Genomic DNA, 18,380 nt, shown 5'->3' with positions numbered 1-18,380 from the left:
TTTTAAATTACCGTCTTGTTTTATTTAATACTAGTATCACAGAATTGCAGAATGGATGAGGTCAACTGGAACCTCTGGTGATCATGTAGTCCACCCATCTTGTTCAAACAGTTCAGCTACAGCAGGATGCCCAGGACTGGTTCCAGTTGTTTTGAATGTCTCTGAGAATGGAGACTCCACAACCTCACTGTGCAACTGTCTTCAGTGTTTGACCAGCCTCACAGTAAAAAAATTGTTTTCCTGTATTTCAATCTGTCCCATTGCCTCTTGACCTGTCACTGGACACCACTGAGAAGAATCTGTCTCCCTCTTCTGTATCCCTCCCATAAGGTATTTATACACATTGATAACAGCCCCCCTCTTCTGAGAAGAGCCTTCTCTTCTCTGGGCTGAACATAGTCCCTCCTTCCTTATGTAGGACATACTCCAGTCCCTTTATGAAATTTGTGGCCCTTTGCTTGACTCACTCCAGTATGTCCATGTCTTTCTGTACTGTTAACTTCCTAATGTTCAAGTAGGATAGTGTATAAATAGTTTTGATTGCCTGCCTATACAGTACTTTCAGTATTTGCAGGTGCACATACGAACTTCTAACAAAGTTGCTCTCCTTAATATCTGCTCCAGTCCTTAGTAGAATTAACTATTTAATAGGAACAAAAATTGCATGTATTTTTCTTCTGTTTAGCTTTCTTTGTAAATGAGGGAAACAACTAACATACATGCACTCTCTTGACTGTTGATACTTCCTTTTCTTTTTCCTGTATTTTCCTTTGCGGTTTGTTAAATCCTTCAAGACATCCTTTGAGCTATTTGCTCTCATAGACAGAGTAGCCTGCTCTGGATTGTGTATTTGGTGGAAGATTATGACTTTGTAATTATTCCCCACTGATTGATATGCAGAACTTCAAATGAAGATACAACCTTTTGTACTAAATTTTGTGTACAACTTCTAGTGTCCATTATAATTTTAGGAGAATTCATTTCAGTTTTGTATATTAGATTTTAAATATTTGGGAATCTCTTCTTGTTTTCTTTGAAGGGCTAGACAGCTGGTTGGCCTTGTTTCTGCATGACTGAACTGCTGGTTATAACTGATTAAACACTTAATACTGTGTTAGAGTATGTTTTGATGCTGTTGAACTAGCTGCTGCAGAACTTGTCTGATAATTTTTCAGTTAGCTCCTGTCTGGCTTGCATCTGAAGCAAGTACTTCAAAAGTAGAATTCAGCATCCATTTGAAATCTATTTTTCAGGAAATAGGATTGATTATAATAATCTTTTAGTGCATGTAAAACATTCAGGCATCAATTTTTTTTATTAGAATAGCGATTTAACTCTCATGAATAGAAGTCTGTAGGTAGCTCTATAAATTAGAAATGTGTGTTTTTAAGTTTTCCTTTTTAATTCTGAAAAAAAAACCCAACCTGCATTCATGTGCAAAAAGTTAGAATTTTCAAAATGAATACAGCACTGCTTTAGTCTTCCTTCCACTTACTGATAATTCTGCCTCTGTTGCAGTAGTCAGGATTTTCAAGCTAACCCAATAGAATCTAACTATCTAAACCTTTTTTCATTGCCATGTTTTCTTCTTCCATAATGTTGTTTCTTGCTCCCATCTAGAAGACAGTGGACTTTAAAAGAATAGATTAAATGAAAGATGAAGCTAATTTAGAAGCTTCTGACCGTCAGCTACTTCATGAGACAAAAATTCAGTGCAAAGAAGCCTGAAATTATCATTGCCATGAGCTATGTGTGTGTTGGAAGTGAAAACCCCATCAAACTCCAGTCCCAAATTAATGCCAAAATATCCCTGAACACGGTCCAGTTCAGGTCTGAGAACAGTGTGTTCAGGGCACGATCAATACCCCTAATAATAAACAAGAAGAAAGTCACTCAGTGCTATAAACTTCAGTAAACTTTACTACTAATCAGCACTGAATAAGTGCTTCCTTCTGAATTACTGTTACTTCATTGCTAGAATATTTGTTTTATGCTTTCAAGACTGCTTAGGCTGAACAACTGTTCTCTGAACCTAATAGATTTCGTTTCCATTAGATTTAGTTTTCCATTAGTTCCTTGAATTCAGTATACTATCTGTTGGAAAGTGAGAATAAAGGAACACTTTATATTCAGAAGGATGGAAAAAAGTTTTTGTTTCATCTGTCTTCATAACAGTGTGGGGACATGTATGATATCTCAAATGTTTTGAAAAACACACAGGGTGAAAGCTAGGCCTGGCTCCAAAGAGGGAGAGTTGTTTCCGTCTTCCTCGGGTGGCATATTCATTAGGTATGGATTCATTTCCAGAAGGCTGTGAAATGCTCCACTCTCAAAATGCCTGTTACGCTCTCCTTGGTTTCTTTGGCCATCACACTCTGTCCCTTTGATAGTTTTTTTTTCTTCCTTGGAGACTCAGACCTGTATGTTATTATGCTGTTAATCTGTAGTTCTCATTTGGGAAAGTGTAGAGCATGTTGCCTGTGGTTTGGGGGTCCATCCAAAGCTGCCTTTTTTTCTTGGAGAGCTGGAGACTTTAAGAGTGTTGCAGAAGTGCACGTTGCCTTGCTCTTCTGTGCCCAAACACCTTGAGCGAAATGGACAGGCCGTTCCAGGCCAGGCGAAATTTACTTCTCCCTTCATCCTTCTGGAAAGAGATTATGCCTTGAAGCTTTAGCTTATTCTGTATTGCTGGGTATCTCCTTACTCCCATGTGATCCAGACAGATCTGTGTTTGCCCTTAGGTAGGTAGGAGACAGGAAGGTTGGAAGAGGGTTGTTGGCAGAAGGAAATAAGGCCAGCAGCCTGGCTTGTAGTAATAGTCTGGAGGCAGCAGGAATCCAGTTTGAGGCAGCATTGAATACTACAAGATGCAACTACATTTGGAGTGGAGCCTGAGGAACGTCGGTTGGGAAGAAGAGATGTGCTAGATTTTATATCATTGTAAAACATACAAACATTTTATGAAGCATTTGAGGGTATTAGCCTGTTACAAAGAAGGGCTAAAGTATGTGAGTCTATGTTAAAAATAGCGTAGAATTTCAGTCCATTTCAGGTGCTCAAACTTGTCATAATTTGACTCTGAAAGCGTGGGGTTTTTTTAACCATCTACGATTTTTACTTCTTATCTTTAAGGTGGGCCTGCATTCCAGTTCTTGCAGTATCATTGCAATTTACATAGGTGTACTTGAGTTAGCCTGTACACACTTCATTTGTATACTGGCAATTTAAGGTTAAAACTTGCTAGGGATTAAGACTTGTTCCATCTGTGGTTGCAGCTCTCGTACTTAGCATGATAGGTGCTGCGCAGCCTTGTCAAGATTACTTCATTCAGCTGTTGCAGTAGGGCCCTAATATCCCAGAGCTCTGCCTGCACTAGATTCTGGAGTTATATAGGAGGTCCTGCTCAAAGTGAACTCAGTGGTGCAAACAATGTGGCTATTCTTTGGCACCTAATCTAGCAAATGTTTTGGTAGCAAAAAAACCAAACCAAAAACGGTAGCATTTGGGGATCTCTAGATTATAAAATAGGCATAGTCTGAGTGAAAGGTGAAATTCAGTTTTGGTTGTTTGTCACTGAATGGGATGGTTATGTTGAAAGTTGTACATAATTATTATCTGAAACGTGCTAGGTTTGGTGTCAAAGTTCTTCTCTGTATGGCTGCACATAATTTTATTATTAGCTGGTTGCGTTTGTGCAAATAGATTGGATGGTGTTTGCTGTAAATGAAATTTTAAAAAAACCCACAAACAGATAATCTTGTTCTTCAGGTTGAACTTCCACCTCCTGATCTTGGCCCAAGCTCTGCACTAAATCAGACACTTAACTTGCTACGGGAGGTTCTGGCTTCTCATGACTCGTCTGTTGTTCCTCTGGATGCCCGTCAAGCTGACTTTGTGCAGGTATAAGAATGTTTGTCTGCTCTGAAGAGGAGGGGAAAAAAAAGTATGTGTAAATTAGTCTCGTGCACAGAAGATGGGTGAAATATTAATCTTTTTTGTCTGGCCCCATTTTGGAGCTTTCTACCAAACCCAAGTTTGTAATATGAGCAAGATGGTGACTAACAAAGTGGATAATTACAGTACAGTATGGAGTGCTACTCTTAACACAGTATCTAAATTCTGTTATCCAATTACTACTCCATTAAGTAAATACACCCTCAAGACTGCACAATTACCAATTATCTAATCTGGGTTACTCTTCTTCCTGCTAGGTTAGAATCTGTTCTTCTCAGGTTTTTATACTTTTCCCATCACTATGGTAGCTGATGACCTGCTGACAAATCTAGTAGAAAACTGCTTGCACAGTTGGAAGCTCTCATTTCTCTTTACTCTGCTTTGGGGAATAAATATGTGATAGAGACAGAATGAGCTTAGAAGCTTCTTGTGACATGATTTTCTCCCTCCCCTCCCTCTTTTCTGTGTGTTTTCTATTTTAGGTTCTGTCTTGTGTGCTAGATCCATTGTTACAGATGTGTACTATGTCTGCTAGTAATTTGGGCACAGCTGATATGGCAACTTTCATGGTAAATTCGCTTTATATGATGAAAACTACTTTGGCTCTCTTTGAATTCACTGACAAACGTCTAGAAATGTTACAGTTTCAGGTAAGCTTTAACAGCCCCAAAAGAAAATGAACTTACTACTGATTTTTTTCAGACTATAAGTTGTGATGTGAATGTATTTATCTTTGATAATATTGTCTTGGGTCAACTCTAAATCAAGGAAATGGGATAAGAGGGGTTCTTATCACATACCGTAAGCAAATAGCAGGTATCAGACCTTATGGTACTCAGCATCTCTTATTTTAAACAGACAAAAATATGATTAGAAGATTTGGTTTGGTTTGGTTTAGTTGCAGATAAACTCACATCAGTGAACATTTTCATTATCCCAGTCATTCTAATACTTATCTGCAAACTGTGCGAGAAGCAGCAAATGGAAGTTGAAAGCTAAGTCAAATGGCTGACTATATTCAATCATATAGTTAATACTAGATCATCATCTAGTTTATACTAGAATATAGTATAGCTGAAGTCACTACTTCAGTCCTTCTTTCTACCTTTTTCTCATTTCCTTGGTTTCACCTAATGTGCCAGGATAATAGTTCATATGTGGTACCATTTTGAAATGGAAATGTAGTTTATAAACCATTGACTTGGGAAAACTTAGGCACTGCCCATTTATAGTTTTGCTACACGAACATCTCTGCAGTATATCTCAGGAGAGCTTTTGGAGCTGGGGGGCTTGGAAGAAAGTCACAACTTCTTATTTAAAGGCATCAGTAAAGATTGGCTGTGAGCCATTTTTCGCTTTCTACTCCTAATTAGAATTTCTAGCACCTTTTAGCTCGGAAACAAACAAACAGACAACCCCGTCAAACTGTCTGGGGCATTTCTAATTTGCATTAGCAGAATTTCTTTTTCACAGTATATGTTGCAATTGATTTATTCTTCCAATAAGCAGTAAAACTGAAGGTTATGCATTTAATACCATTTACTTTCTTCAAACATTTTACAAATACAGGAACAGACTGAAAAAATATCTTTAAGATTATACATAAGTAGGTTATTAAAGTGGAGTTAGAATGGCATATTTAATAAGAGAAACATTTTTCATAGGAAGAAAGAACTCTCTAAGACAGTTAAAATCTCCAAATTGAAATATTAAGATTTTCCCTCCTGATTTAAAAAGAAAAATGCATTTTTTCTAAACAATTTTAGGACGTAAAAAGGTGAACTCTTAAAATATCAGATATGAAAGTCTTGCATTTTACTAGTTTGATTATATTATAAATTTTTGCCTTTCTTTAGGATTGGAAGAAAAATAAATGAAATATGGGGTAGTTATTTGCAAAAATGAAGTAATAATGTATATATACCCAAATACCTTCCCAAGACTACTCAAACTAAAAAATTATTGCTGCTGCTGTGACTGGATTTATTGATTAGGTTTCTCTGCAAAGTGAAGATTATACTAAGAATGTAAAATACGTTTATGACTTTTTTCATATTAAAATAATTAAAGCAAAATTGATAGCTGAATTTCCTTGTCTATTGTTCTTTCAGTTAATTTTTTTCAAGTACATGTTTGTCAGTACTGAATTTAAAATCATTACTGATTATGATTTACTTTCAGTTTTATTTTCCTGGTGAAAGACTGTCTTTTTATCTTTATTATAAAACTGCCATGCTATTGTCAATATTTTTAATAAGAGTTGGATGATTTTTATCACTTATTTTCAGAGAATTATAGCAAAATAAAATGATATAGCAATTTTTAAGATTAGAGCTTTGGTATTCTTAATATTTGGTACTGTTAAATTTACAAATACAAAAAAAATTAAGTTCATATGTTAGTCAGACATGAAAGAATTATCAGTATTTTTATTATTGGCTCCTTATAATATGGAAGATATAAATGGGTGAAATATGCTGCATGTATTGTGATTTTTTTCTTGTTTGTTGATCACTCACCTTTTCTTCGTATTTATTTTTTTTCTTATTATTTGTGTTTCTAGGCCTTTTAACCGCAGAGCTTGTTTTATTTAATGTCCTCATGCACGCTTTATAAATGGCTTATGCTTAAAATTTCAGATTGAAGCTCATCTAGATACACTCATAAATGAACAAGCTTCCTATGTGTTAACAAGAGCTGGTCTAAGTTACATATATAACTCTGTGCAGCAACACAAACCGGAACAGGTAAGCTTATATAATGTACACGTTGAGGAGGTACTGTGTACCTGCCAACTAGAAGAATTTTGGCACTAATACTTTTGCAAATTAAGCTTACTCTGAAAGCAAAAACTCAGTATCTGTTGATTTTTCACATGGGATCAGGACTATGAGGCAAAGGCACCTTGCAAGGAGAGATTTCCCCTACATTCAGCAAGCCTAGCAGGTTTACTGTGCAACAATCCTTCTTTGCAGCTTATCTGTGTACCAACAACAGGCTCCGTACACCACAGACATCCTGTACGTTCTCAGAGTAACTGTATAGGTAGTTTAACAGGCCTCTGAAGGTGTCAGAGTCAAGCTGTCTCTAAAACACAAATACTGAGTGTGTATACCACTTCCATGACATCTAGAACATGTTGGACCTACAGTGTGTGCAGCATTCAGGTTTCTTTCATTGCACACCATACAGAGTGGACACCCTGCCATGCACTGGACAATTGCTGTGGACACCCTGCATGCATTAGATAATTGCTGCTTTTTTCTTCTTTGAAAAATTGGCAGATTAATTTAATAGTCATTTGAAATAATTTCTTCTTTTGTCCTTATTCATTGCTCTAGCTATTCTAGCACCAAGACAGTGAGATGCTGAAAGTGAAAACTAGATTTCTTAGAGTGAGCTGAAAACTGGAATTCAGAGTTCATGCTCTTCCTTTCTTGTGAACCATGGTTGTTATGTGATAGGTATTAATACAGCCCCTCTTCCCTTCAGGTGTGCTTATGTTCTTTTGTGATGGTTTCTGAAGGTGAAAAACTGTTTTCTGGAGAAAGCAGAACTCTGTTGGAGCGCTTTGTGTTGTTTCTTCAGCCAATAATTTTGCATAAAGTGCGATATCTGATTAATAACTCAGCTTGGTTTCCTGTTAATGAAACTATGTCTTGTTCTAAAACCAGTTTCAAATAGACCAGGGGAGATTGTTCAGTGGAATGTAGCAATTTTCATTTGTATCTGTCCAGCTGCCTGGCTGCAGAGGTGATGTTGTCGCAGGATTTGATGGGGGTTATGCAGCATGTATACATTGTAATGCCTTACTAGAGGATTTACTGGGAAGCAGGCTTGAATTCTACAGGGTCCCAGAACACATGATCAGAGCTAAATTGTCCTCTGTAATTTTAGAACACCAAGGGGATGTGGCCAGTTTGCAGTTTTTATCCTAGACCTTGTGGAAGGCTTTTTTGAGGATTTATGATTTAATGGTGAAAAAGGAAGAAAGGACTTGAAAGAACGTATTAAGAACTCAGTATTCTGAGTTTTTAATTTAAGAGAGCGGTAGAATACAAGTGAACTGTTACAGCATTTCAGTATTGATATGGTGATTCAGTTTCCAAACATTTAAGATCCTGTAGGAGAACCAAATAACAATTTAGTACTGAACTGATTGTAGAATTTATTTCTTATCTTTTTGCATATGGTAGTGTGACCTTTTTTTCCACCCCTCTTTGACTACTGATTCCTAGGGTCCTCTTTCAAATTTGCCAAGTATGGATTCTGTGTCCCTGAAGGTTGCAATGGTAAGCATTTTACAGTTTCATATTGTGGTGGTGATGCCGTGACATGGGAAAGAATACTATTAATTATGTGATGTGGTAGATATTCATCTAACCAATCATAGTCTTTAAGAATAGCTAAATTACATGTCTGGGAATACTTTCTTCATTTGTAGTAATTCGGCCACTTGAACTAATAAATACATAAATTATTTATGAACGGGTAGTAATAGAATATTAGTTTCTAAGCCTTGAGAAACAGAACTTTACTTACAAGAATGTTATCCCATGAGTCATCTTAAATTGCTAAAAGCAGATACTTAGCTCTAATTAGTTTTAATCACCAAAGGGTTTTTTTGCCTATATGCTTTGAAATACAGGTTCTGCTATAATTTATAATTTTAGTCCTAAGGCTTTGATTTTATGCAAATAGTTTAGCTAAACTCAGAAGTTAGGTGCTGGGCATATGTCATTATTTTTTTTTAAGTTGAAAGCTACAATAAAACAAATTATCAGCTGATACTTTTTCTTAGAGTGTGTGAAGGCTATTTTGCATAGAGATAGCAATATCACAGTTCAGTAGGCAATAATGTGTGATCTGTCACTCTTCTTGCTTAGCCAAGTATGGTTGTATTCTAAGAGTTTAACTGTAAATAAGGCCCGCTCATCCATCAGTACACATATACCCTCATGGGAAAAAAGGTCTTTTTAAAAGAAAATTTTTTATAAAATGTCTTTAAAAAATATTATGTTGAATTCCTCCTAGTTGTGTCAGTGTAGCCTGTTTTCCTCTGTTCAGGTTTTAAACCAGTGATTCCTAGCTGGTTGGACAGACAGAGCTCTGGTGCAGAGCATTCAGTGGTTCACTCAGATCAGCATGCATTCTTATCAATATTTATAAATTTTGCGTTTAAAATAGGTTTTATTTATCATAGTCTTGTAGACCAATGAGGAATCTAAAGACAGCAGCTTGGGGACCATCTCTTTAAATTCTTTATATATATATATAACTCTGTTACCTATAGCAGTGCACAATAATTTCACCTGAATAGTTAGAAGAATCCAACTGTTTTATTTTCTTCATTACTTTGTGTAATGTCTGCTGCTGTGAACACACTTTAACCAGAATGGAACCCAGTATGCTGAAATCAAACCCACGTAAATCCCATCTATCAGCCTAATCTGTTCGCTTCCCAGGATTTAAACCATGTGGAGAGAGTACCTGCAGGCAGATTCACTGTCTCCCAACTTAGGCTGAAAGTTTTCTATGTCCCAGCCTTTTATGTTGTTCATATGTGCTTACAAATGCTGTTCTAGCAAAGTCCATACCTCTCTCTCAGCTAAAGCTCCCTTGCTTTCCAAACAAGGGCAGATAACCACAAAAAGTTAATTTTTGAGAACTGTGAGTGACTTCATTAGTCATTTGTGTCCACTTTTTGCACATTTAAATGATGGATGTGGATTTTAGGGTTTACCAGCTTGATAAGATTCGTCCAGTGTTCAGGGAGGTTGCCTAGGCCTTGCCTGAGTAATTCCAAGGATGGAGATTATACAGCTTTTCTGGGTAAGCTGCTCAGAGTTTGATTACACTTTTCTAGGTAACCTGTTCAGTATTTGATGACACTCCTGGGGAGATTTTTTCCTCTTACGATCTGATCAGAAGTTCCCTTAGTGTAATATGTGTCCAGTATTCCTCATGTTTTCACCTGTGAGAAGACCTGGCTCCATCGACTCTATAGTCACCCATTTGCTCATAGAATGGTTCAGGTTGGAAGGGACCTTTAAAGGTCATCTAGCATAACCCCCCTGCCATGGACAGGGGCACCTTTCACTAGATCAGCTTGCTCAAAGCCCTGTCCAGTCTGACCTTGAGCACTTCTAGGGATGGGGCATTGACAACTTCTCTGATAGATAGTTGAAGACAGCAGTAATGTTCGTTCTTAGTGTTTTCCTCTCCAAACTACCAGAATCAAAGCACCACAAATTTTTTAACTATATTATATGAGGGAGGAGAACTAGGCCTAGAAGCAGTTTGAGGAGCCTGAACTATGTCCCTTGATCTTGTTTTTCCCCACATAAGTGATTATTAGATTATTGAGCAGTGACTCCCTACCAAAAAGTAAAAAGAAACATGTAAAAAGAAATGTGCAACATGTCTTAAGTTGGACAGTCTACATTTCTGTCTGGAGGCTACTGTATTCCCTCTGCACTGAACAGACTAGGTCTGATCTTCAGAGGTGCGTACATAGATGCACCAGCTGCATAGGAAACTTAGATGGATAATTATGGAAACTGGATTCTCATTATTTGCCCCTCCACCCATACTCTTCAGAGTCAGAAGCTTAAAATTTTGGTGACAGAGGTGCTGAAGTTAGGCATTTGGTTTGGACTATTAAGTTCTACCTTAAACATTTATATAGTATGTTAGGCTCTATCTTAAATATATAAAAAGAGAAATTTTTATCAAATAAGAAGGTGTCGTTTTAATGTAATCACTTTTCAGAAATCTGTGTATTTACCTATTTTCATCTAACAGCAAGTGTTTAATATGTGGATCTCATATTCTCTTTTTTCCCCTCCCACCCCTAGGCTCAGTTTGATCGCTATCTGTCTGCTCCGGATAGTCTGTTAATGTCCCAGCTGAATTTCCTGCTGAGTGCCACTGTGAAGTACGTACCTTACCTTTGAATTTGTATTATGCCTGCATAATGATCAGAAAGATGAATTCGTTTAGGTTTTAGTGGATCACGATGAGAATTCAAGTTATCAGCTGTGATCATATTTGCATTGTCCTTCAGGTCACAATTCAGTTTTATTCTGACTCTCCTCTTTTTGAGCAAGCAGTGAGGAATATGTAATTCTGTAACTTTCTGAAGTAGTTACGCTAGATTTAACGGACACCATCAAAATGAATTACATTCATCTATTTTAAACATGTTCCACTGTGTCAGCGGTTTTTTGTCAACTTAGTTGTAAATTGTTTCAGAACTATTTTGGAAGTATTCCAGAGACAAATGAAATATGTAATTCTCCACTGAAGATTTATCGCCACTGCTTCATCAGGTCTAGAGTTTTCAACTTTGTTCTATTCTGCTGTAGAGTATTGGCATTCTGTCTCATTGAATATTGTGCTGAGATTACTTTGCTTTTCGTTTAATATGTTTGGTTTTTAGTGTTTTCTTCTTTGAAGTATGGAAGTAAGAACTTTATTTATCTCTTCTCTTGTTTTTTGAATGTAATTGAACCCTAAGGCTGGGGAAAGTGCCAGAAATTTCTTTCCAGTAAAATGTGAACCATATGAAGACATTTTGTAATACCTAAACTCAGAGAATTATATGCTACACTGATCAAAAACTTTTCTTGACGTTATTTTTCACACTTGTGAAGAATGCAGGTTACAGAATATACCAGAAATCGAGACTAGCACATCATATTTTATGTAGTGCAATAATATTTGGAGTCTCATTACTAGTACCTGTCCTCAGCAGGATTGTATTACAGCATCTTGCAATTAAAACATTAAGTATGTCAAGGCAAAAATAATAATTGTTGTGAATTTAATAGAATAGAACAGTTAGAAGGGACCTACAATGGTCTGCTAGTCCAGCTGCCAGGTTCTCCTGTGGTATTGCTCAGGTCCTCCTCATCCAAAGACTTGCAGTTTCATGCCATATACCTGGTGCATGGTTTGGCATAGGAGATGTTGGTGCTTTTCTGTAGTTTGTTTGGTGTCTCTGTTAGCGTTACCATTCCCGCAGCTCAGCCAGCAGAGCTCTCCCTATTGTGTGAGAGCTGTTCAGTACAGCTGAGTACAGCTTCAAACCTCAGTACAGCTCAAACAGGGCAGCTTGAGCAGTAATGTCTGTGAAGCACTGCGACTTCTGCTTCTAAGTGTTAAGCTATTATACCTGTATTTTAGCTCTTGGTACTTTTTTTTTAAATGTAGGTCTATTTAAAAATCATAGTAATAGTAAATGTATTTTGAAAGCTCAATTCTTCACTACGAACACAGAAGCAATTTTTCAGAGGTAGACTTTATGCTACCATAAAGACTCAGGCATAGTGAAATTACCTTGACTAAATCATTTCTTCTGTCAGATGAACCAAGATAAGCTGGTCATGTATGCAGTCTTAGCCTTATCCCAGTGATAAGCTTTTTAAACCTCTCTTAGCACAGTTTAAGCCAAATTCATGTTATCTTGCAACAGTGGGCAGCTGAGAGGTGAGCCTGCGTGAGGATGATTGTTATAGCTGCTACAGCTCAGCTAACATGCAGGAGCTTATTAACCTGCTATAACTTGGTACTATAGGTCAGGTTCTGCTCTGAATTAAAACAAAACAAATGTCTGTTAGCCCTTTAGCCTTCAAACATGCAGCTTTAAACACAGACAATCCTTCTGAAGTTAAGATACCTATTTACAGAGATGCATGCTTGTAGAATCAGCGTCTTAATAGTCAATATTTCTGTAGTAAATAAGCCTTCAAAATTTAAGCAAAACATTTAACCAATACTATAACTTTAATCTCTGGCTATAGTAGTTGAAATTTTCAAGTTAGTTTTGCAGGTGTCAATTTTGAAGACATCTTCCTTGAAATCACATAATTGTGATCCACTGTCCCAGCAGTTGAGCTGGAACCCAAGAGTTCTTCGGTTCTCAAAATCAGACCACATGCTTTTAATAAGGGACCAGTGCATTACATACTGACAATATCATTTAAGCTTTACAACTATGAAGAACCTTCCTTCCAACATTTGCCAGTGCATGCTCTTGTCTTTCAAACTCCTTTGCTCGTTTTAAAAGTTTTAAGCTATTTATTTATATGTTGTTGGTCTTGAAAAGCTCTTTTCATTTGTGTTGGATCACAGAAACTGAATGCTGGCATTACTATTTTTAGAAAGTGCTGCCATTTGTGTTAGTGATAAAATGTATCATGTTGTTATGGCAACTGAAATCCTAATGTACTGATTAATGACACACGTTATGTGATGAAAAGACTTATTTGATGCTGTTCAATCCTCTGGAATATTTTAATGAGCTTTTTCTTTTAATGTTATTTGGTGCAATACAGTTAATTTTATACAAATTCTGTGTGCAATACTTTCTTAAGAGAGACTGTCATGTTACAGCACCTTAGTGAACCTAGACTGTTCGGAGGCAGTTGTTTTACCTGAACACCTTGTATGTATTTCCCTTGCAATAGTGTTTCTAAATTTGCCAGTCTGTTTTTCAGGTGTGTTAATAATCTAGTGATAATGGCAGTTGATCCTGTATATTGAAAACGTGGATACTTTACATCAGAATAAAATGCAGGGTTTGTCTCTTAATCTTCTTTCCCATAGCTTCCATTTTTTAATATTACCTGAAAAGACAAAGTTCTACACACTTGGTCTTTGAGATTTCTTTAACTTGTCAGTTCCCAAAGGCTGTTAAATTCAGCCCTGATTTTAGTGGATGCACTTTTGTTGTCTTTATTCCTTTGCTGCATATTACAGCAGGGCTGAATCTGGATTCATGGTTACCTTGGTTTCCTCAGCTTCTCCTGGTGTTCCGCTTCCATGGGTTTGGCTGTAAAATAGTTGTAACTACTATTTCTGATAGATAAAAATGCATGTACAACTGTAAGCACATCACCATGGTGATTAAAGTAAACTGATTCAATGGGCAATGTAAAATAAAAATATCAGTTTGTCTTAAAAAAATATTAAACTTTCCAGTTAAATTTAGCATCCAGTCTCTGTGCATTGTTGCTCATTTAGATCCAGAAAAATAACAGGATACAGACTTGATAGCATTGTTGGTAAAAGGTTGTAGCAAGTTTTAAATCTCTGACCACTATCACTTTCAGCTCTTCCTTTTTGACCGATTATGGAATCAGGTGCTTGTGCAGATAAAGCAAGTAGAAAGTATTTGCTGGTAGATGAAAAAAAAAAGTGTGTATTTACAAAGGACGCCAAGAAGCCACAGGAGGTAGAAAGTAGATCACTAAGATTATCAGTCTTTTAAAAGATGCAGAGGAGTGCGGGTGAAAAACTAATGTATGCAAATTAAATCCTTCTACTATTTTTTTTCATGACTGCAGAAATAGAGAAGCTAATTTATTGGCTATCAGGATCATATATGTGAGTTTATGTATGATACAAAGGGATGAAAAAGCCTTCTTTTGTTTTGAAACATTAAGCTATTTTCACAGTTGAAGTGCTTTTTAATCTGACACTGATTTTTAATGTGTATTTTTAGCATATATCTTTAATTCCTTGTATGCAGTGCAGTTATATTTCGTACAATTTGCAAATTATCTTTTTGTTCTGTTTTTTTAGAGAGCAGATAATAAAACAGTCAACAGAACTGGTCTGCAGAGCTTACAGTGAGTTATATGCAGCTGTGATGAATCCTTCAAATGAATATAAGGATCCAGAAACCATACTACACAGATCTCCTCATCAAGTTCAGGCACTCCTTTCATAGTCTTGCTTCCCCCAGATTTATCAGAATCCGTAATTCTGTATTTGTTGAGTATTTGCATTGAGTTATTTTTCTGTGTTGAATTTTGATGTGTAACTGTGTAGTTAAAATATGTAGGAATGCGGTTTTGTTTAATCTGCTTGGCAGGTCTAGTCTTTCCTGTGTCTTTGAATACCTTCTATAGGCCAGAAAATAGAATATAGATTAAAAATTATTTTAATGTATTCCTCTAATGGAAATGGACCTTGACAATATGCAATCTCTTCAAAAAAGGAGAAAGAAGCTTTTTCCTTGCTGTACATAATCCTTTCAACTAGAGACTGAACCAGTGTCTCTTATGACCTCACCAATATTTTTATTTGCTCTTTTTCGTGTTCTTTCACTCCTTTTCTCAGCCTATCATCAGTAAATGCTGATAACTGTAATTTTAATACAACTGATATACTTTGATGTCTCAAGTCCATCACTTTTACAGTTCATAAATCATTTCAGAATATTTGATGCTGTTTTTCAAATCCTGTTGATTAAATCTTTGGGGCAAAATTTGTCTGCTTTTTTGGAATCCATTATTGTTGCTAGTTCTGGTATTTTCTGTAAGAAAAAGAAATATTTGAACTACATGCATGTACATAACGTGGAACGTAATGCATTAAGTTATTTGTATAATTTTGGTTTATTGGAAGGATTTTGTTTTAGTGCAATTGTTCTGTAGGAATCTTTGTATCAGTTGAAACTTGCAGATCTCTCAAGGCTAGGACCAATAACAGTGTAGGTTAGGAAAATGGTTTGCACAGCAGTATGGCCATTCCTCCTTCACATGTACATGTTTTTTGTTTTGCTTTTTTTAAACACAGAAAAAGTCCATCTGCTGTAGTACAAGCATTTATTCAGTTAGTAATCCACCAAGAGAATTTCATGGTTTATATGTCTGCAGTGGTGCTCCTAAAAATTGTAGTTAAGTTCACCTGTGGCAGCCACAGGTTGTTCTGCGAATTATGTGGAAGAGGTGGGTGTGTACTTGTTCTTGGCTGATGTGTAGAAAGCCATGAGTGAAGGTTTCATTTCTTTCCTCCTTTGGTGCAAAGCTGAACCTGCTCTGTGTAGAAACCTTAATTATATGGAGAGTTATCATTTAGGGGACCTTTGCTTCCAGTAAAAGAGGAAAACAGATCAGTAGGACACACTTGTTCTCTGTTGGGCCTTATGATAATTTTCTGCAGATTCCTTGAACGTATTCTTTTAGGAAAACCTTGTTATAGAGAAACCTTCAGGAAACAAAGTTAGTAAATGAAATTTGGGGTGTTTTAGGGTTAGGTTTTTTGTTTGCCTTTTTTTTTAAAAAAAAAAGATAATTTAAGCTGTTTTGTTGGAAGCCTTTAACTTTTTTTTTTCTCTGTTGTTTTATGGGTGCCACAGAGTTATTACAGTTGCCTCAGTTTACACTCATACTATGATGTGGCTTATTTATATACATCAAGGGGGAGATGAGCAGTCATTCATATTGAATAACTTACATATTTTATTTTTATCAGTAATAATATTCCCCATATAAAATAAATACTTAGTGGCAGCCAAGTCTGTAGTTTAGTGTATACTTGCATAACAGCAAAAAAAAAAGAAAAGAGCAGCAGCAATACATTTTAGTCTCTCGGAAAACTCATTGCAAAATATATATCCAGTGTGCTCAGAAATCAGCTTCTTTGGTAATACCACACTAAAGCAATAGCTCGTTTTCCAAATGGGCATAATTTGTTGGTATAATAGAAAAATGTTTGAAAGTGTAAGTGTCCCTGGAATTCTTGGATCAGGCACAAATTCTTCTGTAAATGTGAATGTTAGATTTATTCTGTTTAAAAACTAGACCTGTAAGACAAAAAATTCTAGAAGCTTAGAAAAGCTCTAATGGAAAATTATGCTCTTTTATTAGGTAAGGCACTTTAAATTACTTAGATTTTGCATTACCGTAGTATATATTCAGAAGGCTGTTCATTGTTGTTTAATAATGTTAATATTGCTTAATATGCCTATAATTATTATCTAATATGTGAAAATTACATCAGTTGTGAAAGGATTATAAATTAGCTTGGTACTAGATTAACATACTCATAAGAGTGAACTTTTTCCTGAAATCACACTCAACCTCAGTCTCCAATAATCAGTCAGTAGTTTGCATGAGGATTAGTAAGAAGTTGCTTCCTATCTTTGAGTCTTTCCATGTAGAGACTTATCCATGATTTCATCTTCTGTTAATAAAATGCGAAAGCTGTAGAAGTTATAACTTAAAAAATTTGCAGTCAGTCACTAATTTTGATCTGTGCAGTTAAAGTAAATGACAAAGGGTCACAAATGAGAAAGGACGTCAATAAAAGCATTTGATTTACTGACTTCTGTCTTCCATGTTGTTATTTCCTCTTGCTTGCCTTCCTAAGAGGAGGAAGGAAAAGATGGTTAGATTTTGACCTGCCTTTCCTAGCTTGGCATTTCTGACCCTTTTATTTTACAAATTCCCAGGGTTTCCACACCAGGAACCATGAAGCTGCAGTCCTCTAATTGCTCAGTTAGGTGGATGACCCATAAGTGTCGCAGTAAATGGAATTGTTCTGGGTGTCAGTACTGGGTCCGTATTCAGAGGGGTTACTGCAGGTCTGACTTGAGCATCACAGTGCGTGAAGAGAGGCTCCCCTGGTGGGGCTGAGTTAGTCACCACTTCTGCTGCTGGTCCTTAAACACTATACGGAGGGGCATGCCTTCAGAGAGCCAGTCCCTTACTCTGTGCTGGGCAGGAGCATGCTGCGTAAAGAGGAGTGTTTGAATACTGCCTATAGTAGGCACCAGTGCCAGCATTTGACACTCTGACAACTCAGTTCTGAGAACAGATGCGTAAAAGGCCTCTTTTTACATCGTTCTCTGATGCAGAGAGCACTTTCGTGGGAAGTGGGAGATCTGGGTTTTGGGCCAAAGGAGTTTGGAATCGACATCTCCTGCCTTCCTGGAGAGCACCCAAACCCTTGGCTGTTGTGTAGTATGAGATTGGGCAGGTCTGTTTCTTCTCTCTTGAATTTAGCAGCTGTGCATAAATCAGTGCAAAATATGGGAGGCATCAGATAGAATAAGCAAGGAGGAGTTTGGCCCGTGTGGCATGTATGTGAGGGCTCTCCTAAGGACTCCACTGCCCAGATCTTCCTCCAGTTGTTACACAGGGACCTTATCTTTGACTTCCAATACATGAGTCTTTGAAACAGAATCAGGATCTTAAGACTTTTATCACCCACAGAATATCCAGCAAACAACAAGCTACAGAGCTGAGTTTGGGTTGAACCCAAGGTGGTTCATCCACACTGGTGACAGACCACCTCTGTGTTCAATCCTATGTGTACAATTTTCTCCTCCCCTCTTTACAAATATGCACACCACTATGGAAATAAAATATAAAAGTTGTTTAAATTATAGCAAGCACACAACAGTCCAGCCACAGCAATTTTTAGTGTTGTATAATAGGAAAAGAGAAGCTTACGGATGTTTGGAAAGGTGATAATACATTTGTTTTGCAGCATTTCCAGAGTGCTCCTCCCTATTCTCTGAGATTTATGACTCTAGCCCTGCATTTTGTCTGTTAATAGACTCAGCTGTAATTTTTTTATTAAAGGTTTTGAAATATGTGTTGAAAGAAAATATTTTCAGAACCACTAAACTT

The 18,380-nt window shown here is 36.7% G+C and overlaps 1 protein-coding gene across 2 annotated transcripts in view; it reads left to right on the top strand.

Moving 5' to 3' along the window:
• The window catches only part of COG6 (component of oligomeric golgi complex 6), a 59,868-nt gene extending 42,798 nt beyond the window's left edge, over positions 1-17,070 (top strand). The window contains exons 14-19 of one of the 2 annotated variants that reach the window (XM_074859776.1): positions 3,769-3,900; positions 4,437-4,604; positions 6,594-6,701; positions 8,193-8,246; positions 10,812-10,891; positions 14,542-17,070. In XM_074859776.1, the coding sequence (XP_074715877.1) occupies positions 3,769-3,900; positions 4,437-4,604; positions 6,594-6,701; positions 8,193-8,246; positions 10,812-10,891; positions 14,542-14,689 (690 nt within the window). In that variant the 3' untranslated portion in view covers positions 14,690-17,070. The remainder of the gene's footprint in view (positions 1-3,768; positions 3,901-4,436; positions 4,605-6,593; positions 6,702-8,192; positions 8,247-10,811; positions 10,892-14,541) is intronic. The other variant, XM_074859775.1, reaches the window with a different exon arrangement.
• Positions 17,071-18,380: the final 1,310 nt, after the last annotated feature.

This window comes from Strix uralensis, chromosome 2, assembly GCF_047716275.1.
Source record: "Strix uralensis isolate ZFMK-TIS-50842 chromosome 2, bStrUra1, whole genome shotgun sequence".
NCBI classification, from domain to species: Eukaryota; Metazoa; Chordata; class Aves; order Strigiformes; family Strigidae; genus Strix; species Strix uralensis.
The sequence above is the reverse complement of the archived record's forward strand: the minus strand, read 5'-3'. Positions and strand labels throughout refer to the sequence as shown.